Source organism: Rattus rattus, chromosome 10, assembly GCF_011064425.1.
Source record: "Rattus rattus isolate New Zealand chromosome 10, Rrattus_CSIRO_v1, whole genome shotgun sequence".
NCBI lineage: Eukaryota > Metazoa > Chordata > Mammalia > Rodentia > Muridae > Rattus > Rattus rattus.
In genome coordinates this window covers 61,364,551-61,389,721 of record NC_046163.1, presented here as the reverse complement: position 1 = coordinate 61,389,721, position 25,171 = coordinate 61,364,551, and the positions used below count along the sequence as shown (strand labels likewise).

At 46.3% G+C, this 25,171-nt stretch overlaps 1 protein-coding gene across 4 annotated transcripts in view; it reads left to right on the top strand.

Moving 5' to 3' along the window:
* The window catches only part of Disp1 (dispatched RND transporter family member 1), a 133,633-nt gene that overhangs the window by 73,511 nt on the left and 34,951 nt on the right, over positions 1–25,171 (top strand). For 2 of the 4 annotated variants that reach the window (XM_032914932.1, XM_032914930.1), the window contains exon 2: positions 3,338–3,856. The exons of 1 other annotated variant lie outside the window; for it this stretch is intronic. In XM_032914932.1, coding sequence (XP_032770823.1) covers positions 3,354–3,856 — 503 coding nt within the window. In that variant the 5' untranslated portion in view covers positions 3,338–3,353. Of the gene's footprint in view, positions 1–3,337; positions 3,857–8,091; positions 8,143–25,171 lie in introns of those variants that run through there. One more of the 4 variants, XM_032914933.1, reaches the window with a different exon arrangement.

The following is a 25,171-nucleotide window of genomic DNA, read 5'->3' as shown; positions in this document are numbered from 1 at the left end:
AGCTCACCCTTACCCTTGCTATTTATTTTCAGTCATAGATCTCTCAGTTGCCATCTTAGAACACAGTCTGGGCTTTAACACTAGGGAGTGGAACATTCCGTATCTTTTCTTATTTGAATCACCCAAACATGACAAGTGCTCCTGGGCAAGTCGGGGTGGGTGTGAGCAGTGGCTTTGATGAATTGATATTGGCAGATCAGATTCCTGCAGCCTGAGAAGGGGTGCTCGGGGCGGGGTGGGGGAGCGGGAGGGAGGGGGTGGGGAGAGCCTTCTGGGGAAACACTCTGAAGAGAGCATCCTGGTTTGAACATCACTGTCTGTAAGTTTTTCTTTATGTTTGACTCAAAACCGACCTTGAGTGCCACAGTAAACACGGTTGTCCTTGCATCATTTATCGTCACACGGTGGCTCTTAGCACCGTGTGAGTCAAGGGAAAGCAGTTAACGTGTTCTAGAGTCTCCTTGTGTAGGACTGCTTGCTGTACTTTTCCTTCCTCTGCCCTTTATGCTTTGCTCTCAGTTCCCCTGCATCCTAGGATTAGCCCATCTCTAAATCCCTGCTTGCCTCTGGTCTCCCTCAGTGTGGGCTTTGGTGTCAGCCCCTGACTTCACACTGGGGCCTTGCTGTCTTAGTCTTCTGAAGCCCTATGCCCATACAGCTCTGAGCCTAGGTAAGCCATTGGCCTTTCCTCACACAGTTGTTTTGGTTTTGCTTTGTCTCTCTGTGTTTAATTTATTTATGATCCAATTGGTTGTTTCCATTTTATGACTATGATTAAAGAGGCCAAATCCGAGAAGGCACCTGCCATTTCTCTAACTGCAATCAGTAGTCTGAGTTCACATTACTCTGTACTACACACCAGTGCCTGCTTCATTGCAAGAAATCTCCAGGTTATTAAACAAGTTGCATTTCTAAACAGCATTTGTAAAGCGGCATTTTATCACGGCGAGGGGAAGAAGTTATTTGGTAGAATAAAGTGCTTGTGCCGGCTACACTGACACTGTCAGCTCTCCAGCGACAGACGGTGCCTTAGAGCTATAAAGGACTACGATTGCTGTGCTGCTGGCTATAGAGAAAGATAAACATTTCCCCTGAAGACGAGGAGAGTTAATTAGAAAAAAACTAGATGAAAATCAGAGAATTTTAGGGTACTAGAGACAATTTTAGGGTACTCTAGAGGGCATTATAAGTTGATGTCAAGCTGTCTTGGGCCCGTTTTACTTTTGAACTGTTTACTTTAGAACTTACTTTAGGTGCTTGTTTCCCATCCAGTAGCTATGCTGGTAGGTAATAGGATTAACTAGTCAGTAGGATTGATTGCATTCAATGTGGAAAAAAAAAAGAGCATTTCAGGTGCCATCTCAGCCTGGTGTGATTGAAAACCAGTGAGCAAACCAGTCCTGTCCTCCTGCTGCTCCTGTCAGCCAGCTCAGAGGTGCCTTTGTTAGGCGGCTCTGCAGAGGCTGGAGGGCAGCTGGGAAAGTGAAGGCTTTTCCTGAGTGTTCCCTCAAGACCTTACCTGGTGACTGCTCCCACACTGCAGTCCCACATGCTGAATTCCAGCTAACGTTCTAAAAGGCTAAGCTTCTTTAATGTTCTTTATGCTCTGTTCATTTGGAAACATTCCCAATCACCCCATCTTTCTGTTAACAGTCAGTATGAGGCTGTGTTCTTCCCCAGTGGGAAAGTCAGTGGCCATCAGGGAGATGGCTGGAGTCTGGTGGTGCCCAGCCACCTAGCTCTGGCCGGTCACCTTAGCCTGATCTGCTTTGCTCTCTTTGAGTGAGGTGCCCTGAGTTCACGTTGTTTAGTGTTGGGGATACTGTATCAGTGCTTAGACCAGCTGTTTTTATCCAAGAGTGATTTTTATGATGGAGAGAGCCACTTCCCGTACCATAAATAAAACTCTCAGTGGCCTGTAGAAAAAGAGGATGGGGCCGGCAGACGTGTGTTTATGTGTACATGGTTTAAAATATTTTATTTTTCTCCCAAAACAATTTGTAAAGGCAGTTTTGATTTGTAATTAATTTCTTTGTGGTGTTTATTTAGCTGAGTTTATGCATGGATGCAGAGAGTTTTTTTTTTTTTTCTTTTCTTTTTTTCATAGCTGGGGACTGAACCCAGGGCCTTGTGCTTGCTAGGCAAGCGCTCTACCACTGAGCTAAATCCCCAACCCCACAGAGAGAGTTTTTATCTGAAAGATAAGTATTAAACTAATGATGCTAAATTTGCATCAGAGCATGCCGAGTAGCCTGTGGGTACCAATATCTAGATGGGAGCTTTGTGTGTTCCAGTGGTGGGGTCTGCTCAGAGCTGCCTATGCTGAGCTGATGCAGTGGGTGGAAACGGGACGGCACCCTTGTACCTGGGAGACCCAGGTTACATAGTGCACACCGATGGAAAAGGGGTTACATCTCTTGATGCTTGTATATGTCCAGAGGGGCAGGAGAACGATTTCTCTAGAAGCCACATCAAAAGGTTAGGGATGTAAAGGAGTCCATGTGCATGGTAAATAGTCAGTGGCATTCCATGACTGTTCTTATAGTAAATCCCTAGATTTTGTTTCTGAGTATATTGCTAAAATGGGCTGGGTGGTTAATATTGCTTGGCAGTGAGGTGTCAGGTTGTCTAGTTTTGTGTTGCATGCTGACTGAACAAAGGTGTTCGTAGGGTTTTCCTGTACAGTGAAGGCCTGGGCGAAGGAGGGAAAAAAATCTAAGAAAATTTAATGTGAAACAAACCTCATCCACAATTCATTTTTCTTATGCAAATGTTACTATGTCCAACATAGAAAGTGAATTCATGGGCACCTTTTACAGTGTGCCTAAAGGGAAAAAAACTTTCATGTCTGATAATCTGTGTCTTAAGATTTTTTAGCTAACTAATTTTAATTTCAATAGGCTTTTTCATACTCTGGGATTTTAGTGACTTAGAGAAAAAAAATTCTTAAATTGTTGACATTATTCTAAGACATAAACCAGCCTTAGAAGTACTTAGTTATCTAAGCACACACAGCTCTTTGCCTTCGACGTCACCCCTCATTTTGCCAGCACTCCTGAATCAGAAGCCCTAAGCACTGCTGTGGGAAAGCTGAGGTGCCATTGCTGTTCTCCTTTCTCTTTCCGGAGGAAGAGACTGCAGGCCCTGAGGAGAGGAGGGGTAGAGATAGGACAGAGGAAACGTGAAGTAGTGGGGTGGGCTCGGTGTAGACACTGGCTTGTAACTCCTGCAGGAGCACTCATTCCCAGGAGCTGTGTTTATGGGTCTGACATGTCCTCCTTATTTATGCTTCCTGCCCGTTTGGAACTGGATCGCTTTATATCTCTGTCATTTCTAGGACCAAGAACTCGGGCATGGCTGTGATCAGCGGAAGTGATTCTGTGCTTCTGAGCAATGGCAGCATTTCCACCAGCACTACCAACCCTAGTCCCCTCACCCCCAGTGATGGAGACCTCACAGCTCAGCAGCTCGCGCCCAGAGAAACCCCAAGGACAAAAGCAAGTCCAAATGGATGCCTGCAACTTAATGGCACAGTTAAGTCATCCTTTCTGCCTTTAGACAACCAAAGAACGCCTCAGACAGCTCTGTGCTGCCACCCTTGTCCATACCATCACCCTGTGACCAGCCATACCAGTCACCAAGAGTGCCATCCCGAGGCTGGCCTTGCAGCATCCTCCGCTTTGACCTCGTGTTGCATGCAGCCACATTCCGAATACTCTGCCTCTCTGTGTCCAAACCATTCACCTGTGTATCAGGCTGCGCACTGCCGTCAGCCCTCGCCATCTCTCTGCCTTCATCACCCGTGGCCTGACCATTTCCAGCACCAGCCTGTACGGCAGCACCTGGCCATCATCGGGTGAGTACACTGGGGTGTCTTGTTGGCCTTCACCTAAAACGGATCTCATGAATGGGACAACTTCTACTCATTTCTCCAGAAGAAACAGGGAAATGGTTAGGGAAAAAACTCATATAGACATTTATTTTGTGAACTGTATGAAGCCCACTACAGTATAATTGAAATAATATATTTGTGTTATCCATTGACTTTCTGTATGTGTGTCTGTATGTGTGGTGTACATACATGTATGTGACTTGTGTGTGTAGCCCAAGGCTGGTGTCAACTGTCTTTCTCAGTTGCTGTCTACCTTATGTATTGAGGCAGGCTAGGAGTCCCAGATAGATTTACGTTTAACAAAAAGTTTTATAGCTAGCAACTTTTGTTTCTATGCATACGAGTTGTGCTTGTGGTGAAGTTACCTACACAGGAGTCTCTGTTTTGTGTTAGCAGTGGCCGGCCTGTATGAAAAGAAGCTAAAATTGCTTGCGTCCTTGTGATTATGTGTGTCCGTGCTCAGTTTCTGTTCGTGGGGTCTGAGTGACTGTGTAGTATACTGACATCAGAGGGAAGTAGCATGCTTCCTTAGCAAGGAACCTATAATGCATGTGGGACTCTGACAATTTCAGACCCAGTAGCCTGAGAAGTGGCGTAAGAATTGCCGTCACCGTCAGTCCTTCCTTCTGCAGCCTCGACCCCCTTCTTTGATACATGCTTCTCAGAAGTACTTGATAATCACTGAGGAGAACTAAGGACTTTGTGACACAGCACTCGGGTGTGATTTTAGGTGGTAACCTTTGATAAGCCAGAAAGACAGCACGTTCCCTTTTCGGTCATGGTGTTCTTCCCATGTGTGCACGGGCGTAAGGTGCACTTTGACCAGATTCTCAGAGGCACACACTAGTGTCCACAAGAGTGGTGTGCAATGTCTATCACTGCAGACGGTGTCCCTGTGCCCCCGTCAGCCCTTGCCTCTCACTGCCGTACAAACCATGGCTGTTCTGTTGACTGTCCTGGACCTACGTGTGCACACGATCATGCTGCGTGCATTCCTTCATGTCTGACAAATTTTGCTCAGCCTATTGTCTCAAAGATGTATGTAATGGTTTACACTATTGTTCTTACTGCAGACTAGTGAGCCACTGTGCACATGCAGCAGGCTCCTGTCCATTAGGAGCTAGGTCCAGTCTGGGAGTCCACCTTTGTCAGGTTCTGCAGATTGTCAAGACTGGCTAGGCTTGGCTCAGGGTGGAAAGGGCAGAGCTGTGTGAAAAGGCTGAAGAGCAGTGTGGGGAGGAGAGTGCTCTGCAGTGTTTCTGTGGGCTCTGAGTATTCTTCCATGTCAGATGTGAGAGCCTCAGTGTTCTAGAAGTGTATGGAATCCCCCTAAGGCTAGGCCTTACATGATTTGTTCTAACCCCTCTGGGCTGCATAATTGGGTTTGGACCCTTCCCATGCTGAATTAAGCTCTGTAACTAGTAGATCTAAAGCGACACTCATAAGTACTTACATGAGTGAGTCATCAATTATATACATGGCTGTAGAGTGTGAGGTGAGCCAGCCAGTTACACTGAAGCTGTTGAAGCTGAACCCCATATAATAAGTCTGAAAGCTTTAAAACTCTGGGCAAATAACCAGTGCTTTCAGTGTGCCAGGTTGTGCCAAGAGTTTCTGGATTTTACTTAGCATTTGTTCATGACCTAATTCAAAAGGAATGGAAGTCCTGTGTGCACTGTATGTGTGATGTCCTGTGTGTACTGTGAGTGTGATGTCCTATGTGCACTGTGAGTGTAATGTCCTGTGTGCACTGCGAGTGTAATGTCCTGTGTGCACTGTGAGTGTGATGTCCTGTGTGCACTGTGAGTGTGATGTCCTGTGTGCACTGTGAGTGTGATGTCCTGTGTGCACTGTGAGTGTGATGTCCTGTGTGCACTGTGAGTGTGAAGTCCTGTGTGCACTGTGGGAAGTCCTGTGTGCACTATGAGTGGGAAGTCCTGTGTGCACTGTGAGTGGGAAGTCCTGTGTGCACTGTGAGTGTGATGTCCTGTGTGCACTGAGTGTGATGTTCTGTGTGCACTGTGAGTGTGATGTCCTGTGTGCACTGTGAGTGTGATGTCCTGTGTGCACTGTGAGTGGGAACTGCACTGAGTGTGATGTCCTGTGTGCACTGTGAGTGTGATGTCCTGTGTGCACTGTGAGTGTGATGTCCTGTGTGCACTGTGAGTGTGAAGTCCCTGTGTGCACTGTGAGGGAAGTCCTGTGTGCACTGTGAGTGTGATGTCCTGTGGCGCTGTGAGTGGGAAGTCCCAGTGCACTGTGAGTGTGATGTCCTGTGTGCACTGTGAGTGAGAAGTCCTGTGTGTGCACTGTGGAGTGTGATGTCCTGTGCACTGTGAGTGTGATGTCCCTGTGTGCACTGTGAGTGGGAAGTCCTGTGTGCACTGAGTGTGATGTCCTGTGTGCACTGTGAGTGGGAAGTCCTGTGTGCACTGAGTGTGATGTCCTGTGTGCACTGAGTGGGAAGTCCTGTATGCACTGTAAGTGTGATGTCCTGTGTGCACTGCGAGTGTAATGTCCTGTGTGCACTGTGAGTGTGATGTCCTGTGTGCACTGAGTGTGATGTTCTGTGTGCACTGTGAGTGGAAGTCCTGTGTGCACTGTGAGTGTGATGTCCTGTGTGCACTGTGAGTGGGAAGTCCTGTGTGCACTGAGTGGGAAGTCATTAAAACTCAAGCTGATAGTGTCTGAACCCGCCTCTGCCTGTGGTTGCCACCGAGGATCTTACAACCCTGGGGACTTACTGCAGATAGTGTAGGGCCCTGGGTGTCTGGGTTCCTAGAGTCCCTGTGGATTTGCCTTTAGAACTTAATTGCAGAGTAATACAGACCTAGCTGGTTTCCTGGGCTGAAGATGCCGTCCATATTTTATACCTTATTCTACTTTGAGAACAGTCCCACAGATCGTCTGCATCTGGTTACACACATAATCAGTAATGTGTGTGAGGTACTCGTGTGTGCCACACCGAAGGTGTCTTTCTGAACAGAGTGAGATCGCTTTTCTGCCTTCACCAAGTCTTGAACTACTTGAAAGGTAAATCAGATAAACAGCTCCAGTATTGTGGTAAATCCCACCACAAAGGGGCACATGGTACTGAGGATGCCTCACACTGGTAGAGAGAGAAGAGGTCATGGCCTTGCAGATAGCAGGAACAGACATGTATAGAGCTGCAGCATGGTATGAGCCCAGCCCAGCACAACTGAGCATCACTGGACTATAGAGAGGAGTTGTAAGAGGAGAGGTGAACTGGGTCCAAGTCCTGAAGGGAACTGCAAACCAAGGCTTTCTGGGCTTTATTCTGAAGAGTTGGTGTGTGTGTGTGTGTGTGTGTGTGTGTGTGTGTGTGTGTGTGTGTGTGTGTTCTCTGTCTTTCTGTTTCTGTGTGTGTGCATATGTGTGTAAGATAAGAATTGCATAAAATACCATTTTAGCCATTTTGAGTGAATGTTCAGTTAAGTGGCATTAAATACATTCATGTTACTGAACAAGCACTGTGGCTACCCAAGTCCAGAAGATCCTCATCTTCCCATCCTGAACTCTGTACCCATTAAGCACCAGCCTCACTTTCTCCTTCTCTCCTGCCCCTGACAGTCACCATTGGATCTTCTCCCTCCAGGGAGTGTTGTACTCATATATGAGAGATCACACAGCATTGGTCAACTTGTGACTGGTTCCTTTCACTTACTCAACAGAGTCACTTTGTTTATGCATTCTTCTGTTCATGGACACTTCCTTTTAACCAGTGTGGAGTGTGGGCATACTGGAACCCCTGCTCTCAGTTGTGTGGGGTCTCTAACCACACCCGAGGTGGGATTGCAGGGCCCCATGCTGATCTTTCCCAGTTCTTACACCGTTGGCATTCCCACCAGCAGTGCAGAGTTCAGGGCTTTACGTCCTTGCCAGCCATGTTATTTTACCTGTTTTGTTTTGAGAGGAGCCATCTACTGGGTGCAGTATCGTAGGTAAGAATCACAGTGTGCTTTACAGAGAACAGATTGAATTGGGCCCGGACTACGGGGATAAGAAGACAGCATTAGACAGGATTGGTGGTGACTTGAAGTAGGATTTAGAAAGAAGTCAGTTCTAGAGGGAGTAGATTATTGTCTCCAGTGATTGATTACATTGGAGTGTAATGGATTTCTATTTTCTGAGGGGATAGGTAAATGGTGATACGAGTCACAGAGATGCAGAAGAGAGGAAGGGCTCTGAGTAAGCGGCAGAGCCTGCAGTGTCCAGTGGCCTGGGATTTGGTGAGACATGGTTTTAATGCAGGTATAGGACTGGGACAGTAACAGTGAAAGACTGACATCAGGGGCTAGAGAGAGGGCTCAGCAATTCAGAGTGCTCCTTGCTCTTCCAGAAGGCCCGAGGTCAGATTTCAGCACCTACGTCAGAGAGCTCATGGCTGCCTATAACTATATCTCCAGGGGATCCAGACGCTCTTCTGACTGCATGAGTATCTGTATGCACACACAAACATATGTACACACACATAAAAATAAAACGAAAGAGAAAAGGTGATTGTCCCTTGAGTTCCCCTGAAAGTGTGACGATGCTTGGTAACACACAGCAGTGACACTGAGGACATAGTGCTGCTAGGGGCTATCTCAAAAGACCTCAGGCTAGCAGGTGTTTATAGTAGCATTCTACTGTGGCACTGAGCCAGGCACCACCTCCTCTTCCTCAGCCAATGAACTGTCCACAAAGCCCCTGTGAGCAGTAGACCTGCTTCATAAGGTTCTGAAACAAGACTGCCTTTATCAGCTCTCCTACCCTGCCCTTTCAGGGTTGTCTTAGAGGCTGATCTCCTGCAGGGGCTCTTTGTGCTTCTAAGCCTTTGCTGTATTGTACGTTGCCACTTAGCCATCCATGAAGTGTTGCTCAGTATCTGAGGTGTGTTCATGACTTGACGCTTTCCTAAAGGGTATCTTGAAGGTTGATAGTGAAGTACAGAGATGGCGGCACCTGAGGGCTCCTGATTGTTAGCAAGGCTTGCATCTGTGCTACAGGTCAACCCTCAGGCTGCATACTTTGTCTTATTTGTAACTTTTTTATTCATAAAGTACTTAAGCCATGCGAATATTTTCAGAGGTCAATCAAACAGACGATGTAACTTTAGCCCTGCCCACTTGCTACCTACGTGAAGCTGTCTGTCTTCCTGCGTCTTCCCCTTCCACAGCACAGGTCCTCATTCACTCCCTGGCTGATCTTCCTAAGAGCATTGTGCCACTCACTTCCTTGTCACTTTCTCTTTAAGGATTTTCTTAATTTTATGATTTGTAGAATTACATTTAGTATATTTTGTTTTAATATATTTTATCACTGAATATAAAATAGCTTAAAAGAAAGTATTTCAAGGCTTTTTTATTTGTCCTCATATCCGTTGTTCAACCATTAATTAACCTGATTAGTTGAGGACCGGAAAGCATTAAGAAAGGCAGGAAATAGTCTCTCCCTGTCAGAACAAAGCCTGTGCCACAAGTCTTAAACCAGCTTGTTCATCGAGCACTTGGGGGTTCAGAGTGAAGTAAGAGGAACATTGTGAAGAAGGCGCTTTGCATGGAACAAAGAACTGTGGGAGTTCAGAGATGGTGGCCATCAGTGAGGTAAATGGAGTTTAGGTCTGGCTGAGAAGGTGGTTGTGCGACCCTTGGAGGGTAGCCAGGAACTGATAGAGACATAAGGGAGAAAGACAGGAGGATCACGCTATAAGTAAGAGCAGAATCACACTGCCCTGGGCACAGTTGGCAAATGCTTGCTTATAATCCCAGAACTCAGAAAGCCAGGAGGTTAAATATAATTTTTAATTAAAAAGCAAAGTATTTAGAAAGGGGTAGAAAAGAGGATTTGGAAAGAGGAGTTGTTTCAGGTGCCTTGTGGCATTTGCTCGTTTTATACCCAAATGCAGCCCAGCTGTGTAAAGGTCTGTGCAGCACTGATCTGTTCTGTGTCTTCCAAAGGCCAGGAGATGCCTCTCACGACACAGTCATGCTCCGCCTAAGCTGTTGAAACAACTTTCCAGTTACTCATTTGTGGTCTCACTGCCATATTGAAGTGGAAGGCCATAATACTGCTGCACGGTTAATTAGGAGTTTTGTATCCAGAAGTAGCAGTCGAGTTCTGTCGTCCAACCCTTACCTTTTCATTTGCTGTTGCAGGGAGGGTTCTTCCTATGGCAGAGCGCGCCATAGCTGGCCGCACCACAGGCTCATTAGTGTGCTCACCTGTGGCGTTCTGGGGTCCCTGCCAAGTGCACTTACGTGTCTGTGAGGCTGCTTCCACAGACAGGTGCTTACTTTCGCATGCACTGTGCAGCACACAGAGCAATTAAGAGCCATGCAGTTATCAGTGGTTGCCGTAGAGGAACCCTGGAACCCATTAGCCCCTTAAAAGTTAACCGTCACTACATACTTGCTGAGGTGCGATTTCAACCTGTGTGTTTTCTTTCTCCAGTGTCTGGTTTGCCAGTCTCTGACTATCTGAGAGACTTTATTTCCATTCTCCCATGAGAGATTAGTCACTGTCTATATGAAGGGACTTTTTTCCTAAAAAGTAAGAAACGAGAATTCATTTGTTGTTAAAAGATATAAATCCACCCCTTTAACTCATGTTCTTTTGAATAAAATATATTGTAACGTGCCAAGGCAGAATTACAGCTCTGGCCCAGCCGCTCCTCTGTCCTTAACCCTGGTGACAGTGCTATTTGATTTATCCAAGAAATAGGAACAAAAGTTGTTGTGCACACTTCATCAGTGTGGGCACTGATGCTGACCCTAGAGTCTTGGCTTTGCCCTGTCATCCAGAGTCAACCCAAACACTTCTCTAAGGTGGAGTGGAGAATGGCAAAGGTTGCCTACTCACTAGTTTAGCACACGTGCGCTGAGGAATTACTGTCAGGTGCTGGAGGCGAGTGAGAGATGCACGCCTGGGTCCCAGCTTCAGAGTGGTAGGGTAGCACACTGGGTAAGATACCCAGAGTCCAGCCTGGACCAAGCACAGCTGGGTTGTCCTCCTGAATGTTTGCTCTGTACTGGGAGCTCAGAAGTTAAGCAACAGTGTTTTACAGAGGTACAAGTAAAGCTGTTATAATATGGAAACATGTAAATTCATATCCCTTTTTCTTCCCTACCAGGAGAAAGTTAACCATGAAAGAGTTGTCTATCCTCACTTCTCAGAGCAAACTGTGACATCACTAGGATTCCTGGTCAGGTAGTTTTTACAAGGAGGAATAAATGCAGTCTTTAGACCTACGTCATTCAGTTAGATCCAATAAAATGTGAAATTTGATTCTTCAGGAACACTAGTGACATTGTAAGTATTCCATGGCACACGCAGCTTTGCTGCACAGCGCAGGTGAAGGAAGGTCTTCCCCATCAGTAGAGAAAGCCGCACTGGGCCAGGCTGCCTTTCCTGCTCTATCAAGGCACTAAGAGCCTTTTCCAATTGTGGCAGCAAAATGAAGCTTACATTGTGGTTTTGTGTGTGTGTGTGCGTGTGTGAGAGAGAGAGAGAGAGAGAGAGAGAGAGAGAGAGAGAGAGAGAGAGAGATACATGTAGAGGCCAGGAGTCATGCCAAGTAACCTCCTCAGTCTCTGCACATGTGGTTTTTGTTGTTGTTGTTTGTTTATTTGTTTTTGAGGCAGAGCCTCTCTCACTGAACCTAGAACTCCGTGGCCAGCGCACACCAGCACAGGCCTGTGGCACCATACCACCACACCACCACACCACCACACCACCACACACCACACCACCACACCACCACACCACCACACCACCACACGTGACTCCTCATGGTCATGTTGTAGATTGAACTCAGGTCCTCAGGCTTGCACAACAAGCAGTTTACCAACTGGACAATATTCCTGGCATAAAAACAGTTATATTTGAGAGGGACGGCCCCTTTTTTGGTCACCTTAATGGAATTATATTAGTTATATTTTGTTTAGAATGTAACAAAGGAATGATAAATGATAAAAACATTCCTCAAAATCTCAACGAACCAAATTCTTACATTAGAAAAACTTACGTAACACACAAATGATATCCTCTGAAATCTGGAGATCATAGATCCACAAAAGCCACTGCACATGATCATGGCAGTCGCCCTAAAACCAAAGCATCAGCTCCCACAGTTGTCTGGGCTCTGGGTTGGATACTGTGAAGAGCATGGCTGTCTAGAGTAGACAGTACAGCCAGCTGTAAAGCCAGTTGGTGCTGCCTGATGCTGATTCCCTTGCCGGCCCCTCCCCTTTCCCTGCCACACTGTGAGGGGAGAAAACCTGGGCTCTGGAAGACACTCAGTGTTTGGAGCCTGACTCCGCTGCTTACTCGCTTTATGGTCTCTGCAGCGGTTGAATCTCTCTGCCTCAGTCCGCAGTCCTGTGAAGGTGAAGTGACAGCGGAGGTGCACTGGGTGTCCGCCTAGCTCCCGAGTTCCAGTCACCCTCTCTGCTCTGTCCAAACTCGTTCTTGTTCATTGTTGTCCTGCTCCCTTCTGTGTCCGTGCTTTCCTAGTGTTTCAGAAACGTAGCCCTGCTACAGCCTGGTTTAAATAAAGACATGGAGCACCCCGTTTCTTTCTCAAGTAGACGTTATATACACTTTACTCCGTCCACATAGGAAAAAAGACTGTTGTCGAAAAGGCTCCCCAGCCAAGACTCAGGGCCTTTTTGCCAATTATATAATCTGATTATGATAGTTACAGATTATGTTAGAAGTCTGGTCAGGCTTCAACTTGACTTTACCAAAACCAGGGTTTATTTTTACATTCCTTAACATAGTCAAATTAACCATTTTAAAGGGATAATGTTTGTAATATGTAAGAAGTTCCAAGCTTGCTTGCCAAAGTCAGTCAGCTTGGCAGCCAGGTTGAGCAAAGGCTTATTTTATTAAGGGAGTTCTTTTAGAGTTCTTTATATTATAAATGAGCATATTTTATAGAGTCTTACCCCATGGAATGCATTGCTCAGTGTGTAATGCATTTCAGAATATGAGCTTTGCCTTAGTAATAAATGCTAAGAAACAAGATCGGTTTTGTGTCATAAAGTTACCTTAGCCCTTGGAGATGAAGCAGATACACTGTTTTCACGTCCCTGCTGCTTGTTTGCTAGGTAGAGCGGAGTGGGGTCGGGATGTGGCTTAGTTTTCTCAGGTTTTTTGTTATTGTTTGGTTCAATTTTTTGAAAGGTTGTAAGATGCTTGCAAAAACTGAGGCTTACTAAAAAGGCATTGTGGATTGGTTCCTTCTTCATTCCAAAAGAGAAGGCTGCTGTTGATTGTTCCTTCTTACCGAACTTAAGTGTCTTGCTAGGTGAAATTGAAAATAATTTATAGGAGTTGGTCCCTGGAGCCCTATTGTCTAGCTCTGGGCTTGCTCCTCTGTCTGGAAGAGCTTTGTGGGACCCCCAAGAGCATCCTCTTCCCTCTGGAAACCTTCATAGGCCCCAGAACTAACCAGCTTGGAACCCTGCCCTATCAAATCCCTTCTGAATTGGTCTCGCTGTAGACACAGCCTGCAGAGACAGGAACCTCAGACCTCCGAGAGGCTCTGCCCAGCAGCCAATGGAGAGAGATGCAGAGACTCACACCCAGACATTAGATGGAGCTCAGGGAGGACTGCAGAAGAGCTGGGAGCAGAATTCAGGGACTCCATAGGAAAGACCCACAGAGGGGTCTCCCAAGGGTGAGCATGGGCTAGACCTAGACCCCTGAACATGTGTAGCAGGTGAGCAGCTCGGTCTCCTTGCAGGTTCCCACCACCTGGAGCAGGAGCCATCTCTGAGCCTGCTGCCTGCCTGTGAAGCCCTAAATGGATCACCTTGGCTGGCTTTGGTGGGAGGGGACAGGCCTAGTGTTATGGTAGTGGGAGGGGGTGACACCCGGGGAAGGTAGACCGGGGGAGGACTTGCTTGAGGGGGTAGTGGGAGGAGGGGGCTGATATTGGGATGTAAAGTGAATAAATATATACATTTTAAGAAATTAATAAATAATTAATAAAATGTGACATTTACAGAAAAATTTTGATTGCTATACTGGAACTCTTATTATTAAAATTAACTGTATAGAATTATATTTTTAACACAAACCAGATACTGAGCTGATTGCTTGGCATTTGGGAGTCTGAAGTATAGTTTTATGCCAGAGGCATATTTGGAGCTCAATAAATATGTGCTGGGTGAAAAAATTAAAAGATTTCTCAGGATTTTTTTTATTTTTGCAAACAACCCCAAACTTAAATTTTTAAAAACACCTCATGGAGTTAGTTAAATGTGATCAAACAAGTTATGGTCTTCTAAAAAGAAACGATTTAGGCAAAAAACGCCAAGGACTTCATGGAACAGAATAAGGCTGAGGCTATGTGAGCCCTAAAGGAGGAGATAGGGCCATGGGAGAGTTTGGAGAAAGAAGCAGGAGACATGGGAGGGGCCTTTCCAACATGGACAGTTGTACAGGTACCTAAACCCTGGGTGAGGAGTCGCCTCAGCCTAGCTGTTCCTTGGTGTAGAGATGGGTCATAGCCTGAGCATCACATTCAGCTCTGAGGAAGCATCTGCCATAACCGTCCACGAATGCTGCCCCCGACACAGTGGGCTCTGCATGTTGTGTGGTCATCATAACTGCATGGGCTTATTGCTGACTGATTTGCATGCAGTAATTACTCACTTCTAATACTTTGATTGATATTGTCCTAAGTTTTTAAAACCATCTTTCGCTCTGCTCTGTGCCTGGCATTTGTTGAGAGAACTAATCATTGGACACCGATTGCACAGAGCTCAGTGGTGTGCTGAGATGTAGGCCCTGCCGGTCCATTATGTGTAATGAGATGCTTCCTAGGCAGTGGAGAGCATCTTTGAGAACACATTCTATATCCTTTAGCTCCTCATGCTAAGTGCCCTGCTTTCTGACTTTGAAAACAACTGACCAGGGGATGGGAAGATGGCTCTGCGGTTCAGAGGGCTTCAGCTCAACTCCCAGCACCCACACAGTGGCTCACAGCACCTGCAACTCCAGTCCCAGAGGATTCTACCCCTCCCTGGCCTCCAAGGGCACCAAGTCACACACAGTGCATATACATGCATGTAAGCAAAGCATAGTGCATACACATGCATGTAAGCAAAGCACTCCTACATAAAAACAGAGCGTTTTAACAAGCGGAGGTAAAACCAGCCAGTCAGCCTAGTGCATTAGTGAGGAGCAAAGGGATGAAAGGTTGTGAGGCCACTGCTTCCAGCTCTAGATGACTTTCCTACTTCATGTCCGAATGCTGTTTTAGGGAGAGGCATGGAGGTGGGGGTGGGGGCTGTAGCTCAGGGAAAGCCAGCCTGAGAACAGATTCCTCCAGCAGGGTAAAAGTTTAATCAGAAATTAAGTACCAATGTCTGCTGTGCTTGTGGTGGGAAGCTAGAGCAAGAAGTGATGTCTCAGTTACAGCGAATGCTAAGGAGTCAGGCTCCAGGGGATTGATGTGGGGCTTTGGTTTTGTGCAGCCAACAGTGATCTTCTGATGGGATACCAGAAGCTAAAGGTGCTTGGTTATGAAGAACCAAGGGAAGATTCGTTTGAATCTGCTGTTTCCTCAGTACCAGGCTTCTCTCTAATGCTTAGGCCTCACGTCGAGCTCCGGCTGCTCGGATTTTTACCCAGCCGAAAATTCCCAGTGAGCAACATTAGTGCGTAGTGAGTGTTCTGGCTTGAGAACTGTGGACTCCATTCTGCACACCACACTCTTCAGTTACTCAAGTTTAACAAGGCTTTTCTGGCTTTCTTACAGTCTTTCCTTGGACCTCTTATTAGTGATTGTTATTCATGTCATATTAAGAAAACTATATCACTGCTCATTAAGTGTGCTTTACACAACACTCACAGAAGCAGCCTGGCCGAGAAAGGCTTGGGCTTAGCAGCAAGTGCTTTAAATTCAGTGTATCTTTGCATGGGTCGTTTGCTTCATAATTTCAAATACATTATGTATGTTTAACTTGCTTGGGCTGAAAAAGAAGGCCAAAGCTACTATTCTGAAAACTATTTTTAACCAGTTTTAGAGTTCTAATTGTTTAGCAGTTCTTTCCGGTTAGCAGTAATTAGGTGTTCCTAGATTCTTGTTGGGCTTGCATTGTCCAGAAACAGGCCCTGCAGTGTTTCAGTCATAGTGCCGTCCGTTGTCCCTGTGGTCCAGTGTGTCTGAGAATGAATACGCCATAGCTGCCTTCCTGTAACCTCTCCAACCTGAAGAAGTCCGTGCAATTCGATCACAACTTGATTAATAAGAACACAGGCTGTGGTCTAGACTGGGCAGATCCACCACTGCACTACTCTGTCCCCGACTAGGAGACCCCTTATAACTTGCAGTTTCTCCAGGCCACAGGCTTCTGCTCCATTTTCCTTCCTCCTCCTCATCCTCCCCCCTTCCTCCTTCTCCCTAAAAATTTTCAGCTCCACCTTCCCTTCCCTTCCCAATCACCAGCTCTAGCCTTTATTTTACAAGTTAAAATGGGGAGAAGTTTCCATGAAGTCACCTGAGATGTGATTCACTCCTCCTCTGAGGCTGCCCCTCTTGGGGAGGTGGAATTAGCATAAAAATACAAACAGCACCAGGGCAACCCTCACCTTCCATCACCTTCAGTTCCTGTTGCCTTAGATAGGGCGCCTTCAGTAGTAGCACATGAGGGAGGTACCCCAGGCCTCCAGTTAGTTCATTCCTCGTACTCTGCATGTAGGATTCAGTTTTGTTAGCCAAAATAGCCTCCGTCCTTGCTTGGTATTTGGAACCAAAGTGAACTAACAAGAAAAAGTTTTGTTTGTTTATTTGAGAGAGAGAGAGAGAGAGAGAGAGAGAGAGAGAGAGAGAGAGAGAGAGAGAGAGCGTGTGCGCGCTCTAGTACATCACAGTGAATGTGAGGTCACAGGACAGCCAATGGGAGTTCATTCTCTTCTGCTTTATTGGTCCTGGGCATCAGATGCATTTTCAGGCTCGACAGCAAACTCATTATTCACCTGCGGAGCCCCAGGGACTGCTGCTCTGACCCTACAGTGAACTGAGGCTGCTGCACGCCAGCCTGTGCAGGTTTTGAGGGTCGTTTACGCTCGTGTAGGTCGTCTGACTTGTACAAACTTGGGGGTGGCTGGGGCCCATGTAGACGAGCCAGACATCATGCGCCTCATGCACAAATGTCTCTCCTTTTGAAATGTCCCTTGACAGTAATGTCACAGGTGAGCAGGGTTGGTTTGTAACTGACGACTGTTAAGCAAATCCTGTAAGTGCAGTTTTCTCCGCCATGTCTCTAGTGGGTAGACATCTTGGATTTCAGGTATTAGTTTTTGGCTATGCTGACATGGAGATCTGATATTTGTGCGCTCACTGTGGTTTTGCCTCATTCATTGTAGCCTTGTAGCATATCTTTCCAGTAATGTGCTTGATGACGTTATGGAGAAGTTGCAAATTAAGTCATAGCTAAGTTTCAGAGTAAACAGCTGTGAGAGAGAAAACAGCCTGGCACCAACGCTGCCTTCCTGTGTCTCTTCATGTCCTGTTGAGACACCCACAGCCCCTTCAGCAAACACACATGCTTCGTTTTCCGCTGCACACTGGCTTGTCCCTCTAAGTTAGAGAATCTGTACCTTTGTTTAAAGTGCAGCCCCTGACCACTCAAGACACATCCCAAGCTGGGGCCGTATAAACATTAAAAGAGATCAGTTTAGGGTTGTGCTGTGTTAAGATTTTATGATCACATTGTTTAGAGATTAAATATTATTTTATACATGGTAAAAGTTAAACCAAGAAATTTTGTTTGAGATCATGTGTAAAGAAAAGCAATTTTCGTTCTTATAAAGTGTCCTGAAATACTTGACTGCAGAAATACTTGAGTGAAACACTGAGCGAGTGTCACCGGGGTTTCAAAGTGGGAAGAGTAGCATCGGGAAGTGATGCATGCCCACCACTCACCCACAGCTCTGTAGGTTTGCATAAAAATAACCAGCTCTCAGTAGATCCGACATTAATGCACGTGACTGTATATGGTCCCAGAGCCTGCTGTGGTACATCAGCATTGTGACGTGAATTCCATCATTCCAGTTATCCTATGGTCTCCTCTACTTAATTTGTGCCTTTTATAATTAAAACGATCTTTCTAATAATTTTAATAATAAAGTTTGTTACCAAAAATGTTCTAAAAGATTTCATAGTTCTGTATAGTAGTCTGCGTTTAAAGCTCTTAAGAACTATGACACAAGACTTGGTTATGTGCTGTATTTATGTCCTTGGAAAAATGATTGGGCTTTAATAGCATAAGGTTGCCATTAAGATATAAAACGACATTATTAATGACTTCACTGGGACCTTACTGCATTCAGGCATCACATAATATTTTACAATTTTGAACACAAACCAAGGAATTTGGTCCTATTATTGTCATCTACACTTTATAAAAGAAAATAAGGACTAAAAAATTGAATAATGTTTTAAGTATTAATTCAATAGTTAATATGTGGTAGAACCTGAAATTAAGTCCAGGTCTGTTTGATTTGTGTCCCCTATATTAGATATACTTACTTGAACCCTAAGATTTTGACATAATAAACATCATGCTTTCAAAACGATGCCTAACAACACATGAACAACTCAGCAGTTTCTGGAGACTCGGTCCTGATCACAGTCATATGTCCCATACACACTGGAGAATTGTGTTATCGCTCTGTGTTCAGTGTAAGAACTAGTATCATATCCGATTATGCTGTAGGGCCCATGCATGGTCACTCTCGAGGTCATGCAGACCACACAGATCACAGGGTAACTCTGCGAGCACAGCCAGCATGCCTTGCTCCAGTGAGGTTTGTATGGCGGAAACAGTGCACTGACAGCACCGCCTGGTATGGATCCTGGGGAAGAATCCGACCTGATTCTGCATCCTGCATCTTCCTTGGTTGCTGTGGGACGCACAGTGGGTTTTTAGTGCGAGTGGTAATAAGCATGTTCTCTATGTGTGAGGTGAAATTTTATCGTTCAGTAGGGATCTAAGGTCTATGACTCGTAAGTCATCAGATTGGGTATTTCTTAAAAACTGCAAGAAAAAAGATGGGTGAAGTCTCACTTCATATGCAGACATTGAAAACATTACTGGATTATTTTTATGTGTTTTCATAAATCTACGCTAATGATCTCAGATTCTATCTAAAGTTTTACCTTCTTTTTAATGTAGTAATGGAGGATGATCAAATCCTGCAAGCTGACTGTCAGCACAGGAGTGATTATTCATTAGGAAGTCACGGGGAACTTTTGGGTGCTAAAATGTCATGTGTCGTGGTGTGAACAGGGGCTGCATAGGCGTGTGTAAACATCCATCAGACTGTACTTGAGTTCTCTGCCTCTATCTGAAGATTTCAGTGGATGGTAGGAAGACAACATGTGGGGATGAGGGTTCCGTCTGCATCCTGAAGCTTCTTTTCACCATCTTGGCTTTCCCCTGCCAGGGGAGGGTCACTGGGTCAGCAGAGGCTGGAGGCTGGTGGAGGAGTTTGCCAGCTGCCTCACCTGCTCCCAGTTGCTTCTCCGCTGAGACCGCTCTATACTTAGTCTTCACTGTGCTGCTTGTATTTCCCTTTGATTGCAAGATCTTAAAGTGATCGGCATTTTGATTTTAGAGTCTCACCGGGTAGGGAGACCACTTGTGACCTGAGCTTATTAATCTGGCTCTGCCTCTTGTCACGGTTTGCATCCCTGAGAGCTTCTCGTCTTCCTATTTTGGTCTCTGAGAGCAGAAATTATATCTCTTGATTTTTTTGTTACTCAGCAAGTGCTTAGTGGGTTGGAATTTTAGGGTGGAGAAGAGATGACAAAAAGGATGATTTAGTTCTGCCGAGAAAGTAAAGGGCTGTCCTTCGACTGCCCTCCTTGGGGAAGGTAGTCGTACATCTTCCCATCGCTGTGTCCAAGACGATAGGAGACAAATACACCAAGACTAGAAGATTTAAACTTTCCAGATGGAAGACTCAGTCTCAGGGTCAGGAAGAAGGCATGGGAGGGCGATTTAACGTTTATGACAGAAGAAAGCCTTGGCTAGAGTCCTGGGCCTTCCTTCTCTCCTGCCTCATCCTGTAGTATGGTCTGGCAGACAGCATGCTCGCTTGACTGGGAATCCTGCACAGCTTCCCTTTGTAGGCAGTGTCAGTTCATGAAGAAAGCGTGTGGGAGTCCTGCAGTCTGTTAGGGACCAAAGGCTTTGGCAGTTCCCTCAGGAGCTGTGTTCTGGGCTGTTATTCAGCATGGAGAACCAAAGTCCCTATGACTGGCCAATGGTCCATTCAGTAGTCTCTTTTGTCTGAAACTATGCTCTGAATTAAACTGGAATTATTTTCAAAGTATAGATGTCAGAGTAGCCCTGTAATTTGTAAAGGGAATTAGGGCTTCCTAAATGTCGTCTATCCTGGGGCTTCCCTACTTTGAGGTCTAAATCAAGCAGTGTTATTCTGTGAATGGAATTGGTAGACAGACCAATGGCTGCTCCTGGACAGGTGAGACTGAACCTAGAGTGAGTTAAAACTCCCTAACTCAATGGTCCTGACTTCTCTTCAGCCTTAGACTCAGACTGGAAATCAGGAAGCAGAAGTAGATCTTCTATCACCATAATTTTCCAGGTCCAGTTCTCCTCAGTCAGGCTAACAAAGCATACCAAAGTCAGCCCTGGCGCATGCACCCCATGCTGACTGCACCCCATGCTGACTGCACCCACTGCTGACTGCACCCCATCCATGCTGACTGCACCCAAGTGAACGCTGTTCATCATCTGGCCCTACACCATAACTGCGACCAGGGTGGTTTGGCCAGACCCTGAAAATTCTGTCTCCTGGGTCCATGGATGTGCCACAAAATGGCATTCGTGTGTGCCTTGTGGGAGTAGGCTTCACCTCTGAAGATAAGAACTGAAATATGACAGACAATTGGGCCGGCCTAGATCCTCAGCAGTGGAATGAGGAGACCCCGTCTTAGAGCAAAAACGATTGTGATTGGACTCACAGAAAATATGAAAAAAATTACAAATTGAAGGGTCTTAAATGTGTGTTAGAAAAGTCAGGTTAAAAAGTGTTAAGAGCCAAGATGGCTCAGTGGATAAAGACATTGGTCATCACAGCTGACAACCTGAGTTAAATCCCCAGGACCCATGTGCTAGAAGTAGAAACCTGTCTCCTGCACACACACGGACACACGCGCGTGCACACACACACACACACACACACACAGGATTTTTAAAAAATTAAGACACCTATCACTAAGTAGGAAGAGTATTTGTCAGAGTTATAATATGTCATAGCATTAACTTGAGATTCCTTGAATAAGGGAAGTAGGTATGAATTAAGAGAAGTAATGTGGCTGCAGTTCTATGACTGAAGTAAGTTATGGCAAATCTAATAAAGCGTCTCAGAAGAGCTGCAGTGTATGGAAGACAGTAACTCAGAGAACTACCACATTATTGCCCTGGTCACACACATTCTGTGTCTGAACTCGGCACACGGGGAAGTCACGGGCTTTATCTGTGAGAGTGTGGATGAATATTCTGTCCCTTCTTAACAGTCTTCACTTTTCAGACTTAAAGCAAATGTATATGTTTTATAATCAGACAACAAAATCAACATTCAAAAAGAAAATACCTTTAAATGAAAGCTTTTCTCCTCCCTTAAAAATTCAAGTTCATATTTTCTTTTCACAGTTCTGGGGACTGACCTCAGCCTGAGCCTTGCATATCACATGTCAGAGGCAGCCAGCACCTCCCTTATAGTCCACAGTTTAAAATGGGCAAAACGCTTGGCGAGAAACCTTCCAAACATGTTTTTAGAATTTAGAAAGATGAAGGTTATATATGTTCTTCCTGACACTAGGAGCTCGGAGCAAATGCTTTTGGAATTTAAAATAGCCCTCTCAACTTAAAGTGCTTTGAGTTTTGCTGCTGTAGGAAGATCCGTGAGTTGGCAAGCTGGATGGCTGCCCGCCACTCCTCACAGGGTTTTAGTAACCTGGCACTGTGCTTCCCGCTCTCGCAGCACCCGCACAGATGTCAGGGTCTCTCGCTCACCAGTTTCCACCTGTGTCAGGGTCCCTTGCTTCCTCACTGGTGTCTGAGCTCATCCGAGGTTAGCACCTGGGGGCGCTGCCCTTCTCTCCTATCAGTTTTGAACATTTTTATTTTCACTAAACTTTTCCCCCATTAAATCTTTACTTTAGATACTTAAGTTTGTAAGCCTGGGGGAGGGGTTCTGTTGACAGGTACATGGAATGTTTGGAGCAGGAGTTTGATGTGAAGTGCTCACTTCAGCAGCTTTTCTCCTGGCAGTGTGGAAATCCTTCCCAGGAGACGGAAGATACAGTGATTGGAGTTGTCTAAAATTCCAGAGCAGAATGTAATAGAATTTCACAGCAGGAAAGGAGCTTGGAAACAATTTAATTCAACTCTATTTCACAGATGAGGAAATTGGAGCCAGAGAGGTGAAAGCCCAGTTGGAAACAGGTCTTCTGGTTTCTCACTGTGGCCTTTTTATTAAAAACATCATCCTTACAATATGCTTCTGAGTGTCGTGACATCATTATTTGGCTCTTGCTAGTATATGTAACTGGTTTTGGAATTGCAAAGAAAGCTGAGTCTGGTGGAGCAGGCCTGGGATCCTAGACTTGAGAGGCAGAGGCAGGAGGATCTGGAGCTCAAGGCCAGCTTTGACTGCAGAGGGAGTTTGAGGACAGACTCCATCTACACGAGACCTTGTTGAGGGGAGAAAAATGCTATGAGTTTAGAATTTTAGAGGCTGGAGGTGAGGTCCAGTAGTAAAGTGCATGCCAAGCATATACAAGGTCCTGAGTTCAATACCTGACACCACAAAGTATAAAAGGAACAGTTTGGCCTGGCTGCCCACCCGGCAGAGTCAACAGGACATCCCTGCAGCTTGAAGGCCTGCGTCTGTCTCACCATGTGCTTTCTTACCTGTACCACATTCTCATTTGTCCTCAGTCGAATTCTCTTAAGCCTGGTTGATTTCTGTTTTCTTGTTACTTAGACCTGGATGGGGAAGAGTTTCCTACTGAGTCAGTGTTCTCTTTGTCGAAACTGAGTTTCGCTTTGACTTTTGTTTACATGAAGCTCTTGGCAGTTATTGAGTTAATTAAGGGGCAGGGATGGATAGGCATGAAGTGTGTGAGATTGAGCTCAGTGGCTCAATCACTCTCTACCATTTAAAGGAGCTTGGACTGATGATGTCACCCAGGGGCCCATCAGCCACACTGTACAAGTATGTGGTGGTCAGATGGGAGAGACAGAGAGGCGGAGCAGCCTGGGCATCATGAAGAGACGGAACTGGAAACTCGTGGGTGGAGAGGAGTATCCTGTTGTGAGTGGCCAGTCCTGCCACCTGGGGCCATGGTGAGGGCCCAGCCCGAGCTGCTGCTGAGGGCCATGCCTGGGTCCACTGTACATAGCAGCAGCATGGGGCAACCTCATGTCTGTGGCTCAGATTACTACAGAGAACATGGGGATGTCTCTGCTGGGGTAGCTCCTGGAACATGTGGATGTCAGGCTGTGCAGAACTGGCCCCGTCCCCTCACCGGCCACTGCAAACACTTCAGCAGTCAGGATGAACTCCTAAGAGCTAGCCCCATGGGCCCTACACCTCCCCTGAACAGTGATGGCGGTGGGGGTGAGCCCGCCCCAAATGTGAGAGCACAGGAGAGCTAGCCTGCCACTCCTCTGCCATGAGGTGATGTGCGTGTGTGTGTGTGTGTGTGTGTGTGTGTGTGTGTGTGTGTGTGTGTGTGATGCCCTCTTGGCCTTCACCATCTGTGGCAGTTGGGAGAGCTGCCTCAGGATCATGCAAGGGGGTGAGCTGGTTCTGTCCCTCAGAGGCTGCACACCGTAGAGAGTGGACCCTGCACCTCACCTGGGCCACAGTGGAGCTGGCACTGATAGAGAAGGCGTGAGTGCATAACCCAAGAGTGTGAGAGGGCAAGAGCTGGCCCAGCCCCGCACGGCTGCAACACTTGGGAGAATGGGTCCTGCACCATGACTGGGCAACACAGTGGAGCTGGCTCTGGAGGTGTGGGCGTGCGTGAGTTGGCCAGAGGGCATAAGAGCAGGAGAGAGAGCGGACCCTGCCTCCTGCAGATGGTGACACTGGTGGCCTAGCCAGAGCAGTGCTGGAGAGCTCACCCTGTTGGTGAGCACACTGACCAGCTCATCTACCACCCAGGCCCAGACACCGGGCTCTGAGTCTGCCCACCTCTATAATCTGAATCATCTGTGAAAGGTTGAGATGTGTGGAAGGGCCGGTCCTGCTGTTCCAAAGCTGCAGGATCTCCATGACACTGGGCAACAGCAGGATAACCGAGAGGAGTCCCGGTGAGCATCCAGTATTGATGGTGCCACAGAAGCCAGAGATCTGGAGCCAAACCAATGACTCATTGCAATGAACATTTGCAAGTGGAGATGTGTGGACAGAGGGATACACTGTGGGACACACTGTGACACACTACAGCTTCCATGATGTCGTCTGTGCTTTGTTTTTCCCTCCCTCCCTCCCTCCCTCCTTCCCTCCCTCCCTCCCTCCCCCCCCCCTCCCCCCCTCCCTCCCCCCTCCCCCCCTCCCTCCCCCCCCCCCCCCCTCCCCCCCCCCTCCCTCCCTCCCTCCCTTCCCTTCTTTCTTTCTTTCTTTCTTTCTTCCCTTCTTTCTTTCTTTCTTTCTTTGTTCTTCCTTTTCTTTATTGTTGGGAAGGGAAGTTGTAAGGGTGAAGGGCAGATATAAGGAGCCAAGGAAATGAGTGGGGCTGGGACTCAAAATAGGAAAGTCACAAAGAATTAGTAAAAAGATTTAAAAAGTAAACTGTAAGGGGAACTCAGTCTCCCCACTTTCTGTTACAAGCGTGACAGGGATGTCTGTGGATGTTGGATGATGCATCGGACTCCCCTCCTCCTGAGAAATGACGATAGCACCACAGCTGCCAGGGGTCACTTACACTTTGCCATTCTGTGGGATACAGAGGACTGTTGCTCTGATTGACTCTTTTTCCCCAAAGTCCTTTTGAGTTAAATTCAAGAAAGATGAATAATACTGAGAAGGTTTTATAATTCCTATCTTGAATGTAGATGTACTGAAAATTAGATAAATTTAGATTATGAGATCACAGGAGTCTAGGAATGGTGTTGCATTCGTACTTCATTATATTTACTTTATTCTATGTACATGGGTGTTTTGTATACGTGTGTATCTGTGCATGGTGTACATGATGTGCATAGAAGCCAGAAGAGGACATCG